This window comes from Limulus polyphemus, unplaced genomic scaffold (genome assembly GCF_000517525.1).
Source record: "Limulus polyphemus unplaced genomic scaffold, Limulus_polyphemus-2.1.2 Scaffold689, whole genome shotgun sequence".
Taxonomy (NCBI): Eukaryota; Metazoa; Arthropoda; class Merostomata; order Xiphosura; family Limulidae; genus Limulus; species Limulus polyphemus.
Genome location: NW_013666299.1, coordinates 10,196 through 11,570, shown reverse-complemented (window position 1 = coordinate 11,570; position 1,375 = coordinate 10,196). Strand labels below are relative to the sequence as shown.

General features: G+C 35.0%; 1 protein-coding gene across 1 annotated transcript in view; it reads left to right on the top strand.

Moving 5' to 3' along the window:
* LOC106459973 (trafficking protein particle complex subunit 8-like) overlaps positions 1–1,375 on the top strand; it is a 61,263-nt gene that overhangs the window by 50,778 nt on the left and 9,110 nt on the right. The window contains exon 18 of the mRNA XM_022386552.1: positions 298–540. Coding sequence (XP_022242260.1) covers positions 298–540 — 243 coding nt within the window. The remainder of the gene's footprint in view (positions 1–297; positions 541–1,375) is intronic.

The following is a 1,375-nucleotide window of genomic DNA, read 5'->3' as shown; positions in this document are numbered from 1 at the left end:
CTAACATGAGGAAGAAATCCATCCAATATTTACATTGTAACATTCCTGTTTAGTAGATAGAACTGAAGGTTACTAACGATGATTGGTATGATTTTGTATATGGCATAATAATCCTGTTAAGTACACTTTAGGAATTGTTACAATGATTTCTTGGTTATTTATTGTGAAACAGAAGGTGGTTGTTGGTGGGAGTGTCGGTCCATTTTATTTTTATACGTGTAATGTTCCAGATTCAATAGTTCACCATTCCTTGTGTTCTGTGGTTGATTTTTAAATTTAATGTAAAATACATTTCAGGTACCATTGTCAGTCACTCCTTATGCTGTCGGAGAACTGCATGTCACTGGCCTATCTTACGGTCTAGGTTTACAGAAGGAGCCCACTGACACAAAGTCCACTAGCATATCGGTGCAAGGAAAACAGCCACTCCGGGTAAAAGGGATGCGACTTAACAACACAAAAACTGAGAAGCTGAAGAAAATTTATGCCCCAGACTACAGGTTTCACATGTTAGTAGTTCCTCCAATGCCTCGACTTCAGGTTTGTTTTAGTTTTCTCTACTGTTCGTAGTACACTCAGAATTTGTGTATTAATTTCTTAGAGTTCAATTTCATTAATTTCAGTATTATTATTATTATTTATAATTTTTAACATCTGGTATTACTGCTTTGTTTACATGATGGTCTAAATCACATTCTTTTTGGTGTTAAAATAACTATTAGAAAGAACACTATTCAAGAGATAGTAAACCAAATTTTACTTTCACATAAATGGCTGATGGCTCGGTGGATTCACCCCCATTTTCCCAACATTGGTATCTTCTACATATTATCATCTTCACTGATGGCTAGATGGATTCCTTCCTTATTTTTGTATTTACACTAATATTTAATATGTTCCTCCCTAATGTTGGGTTTCTCACTGTAGCTGGATCAATTCCTTCCCCATTATGGTATTATCGGAGAAGCTGGACGGATTTCTTCTCCTGTTTTGGTATTCTCACAGAAGCTGGATGGATTTCTTCTTCTTGTTGTAGCTAGATGAATGTTTTCCCCACAATGGCATTCTCACAGATGCTTGATGGATTCTTTACTCATGTTGGTATTCATACTGTAGCTGGATGGATTTCTTCCTCATGTTAGTATTCATACTGTAGCTCGATCATCATTAGTTCTATCTACTAAACAGGAATGTTACAATGTAAATATCGATCATCATTAGTTCTATCTACTAAACAGGAATGTTACAATGTACATACCAATCATCATTAGTTCTATCTACTAAACAGGAATGTTACAATGTACATACCAATCATCATTAGTTCTATCTACTAAACAGGAATGTTACAATGTACATACCAATCATCATTAGTTCT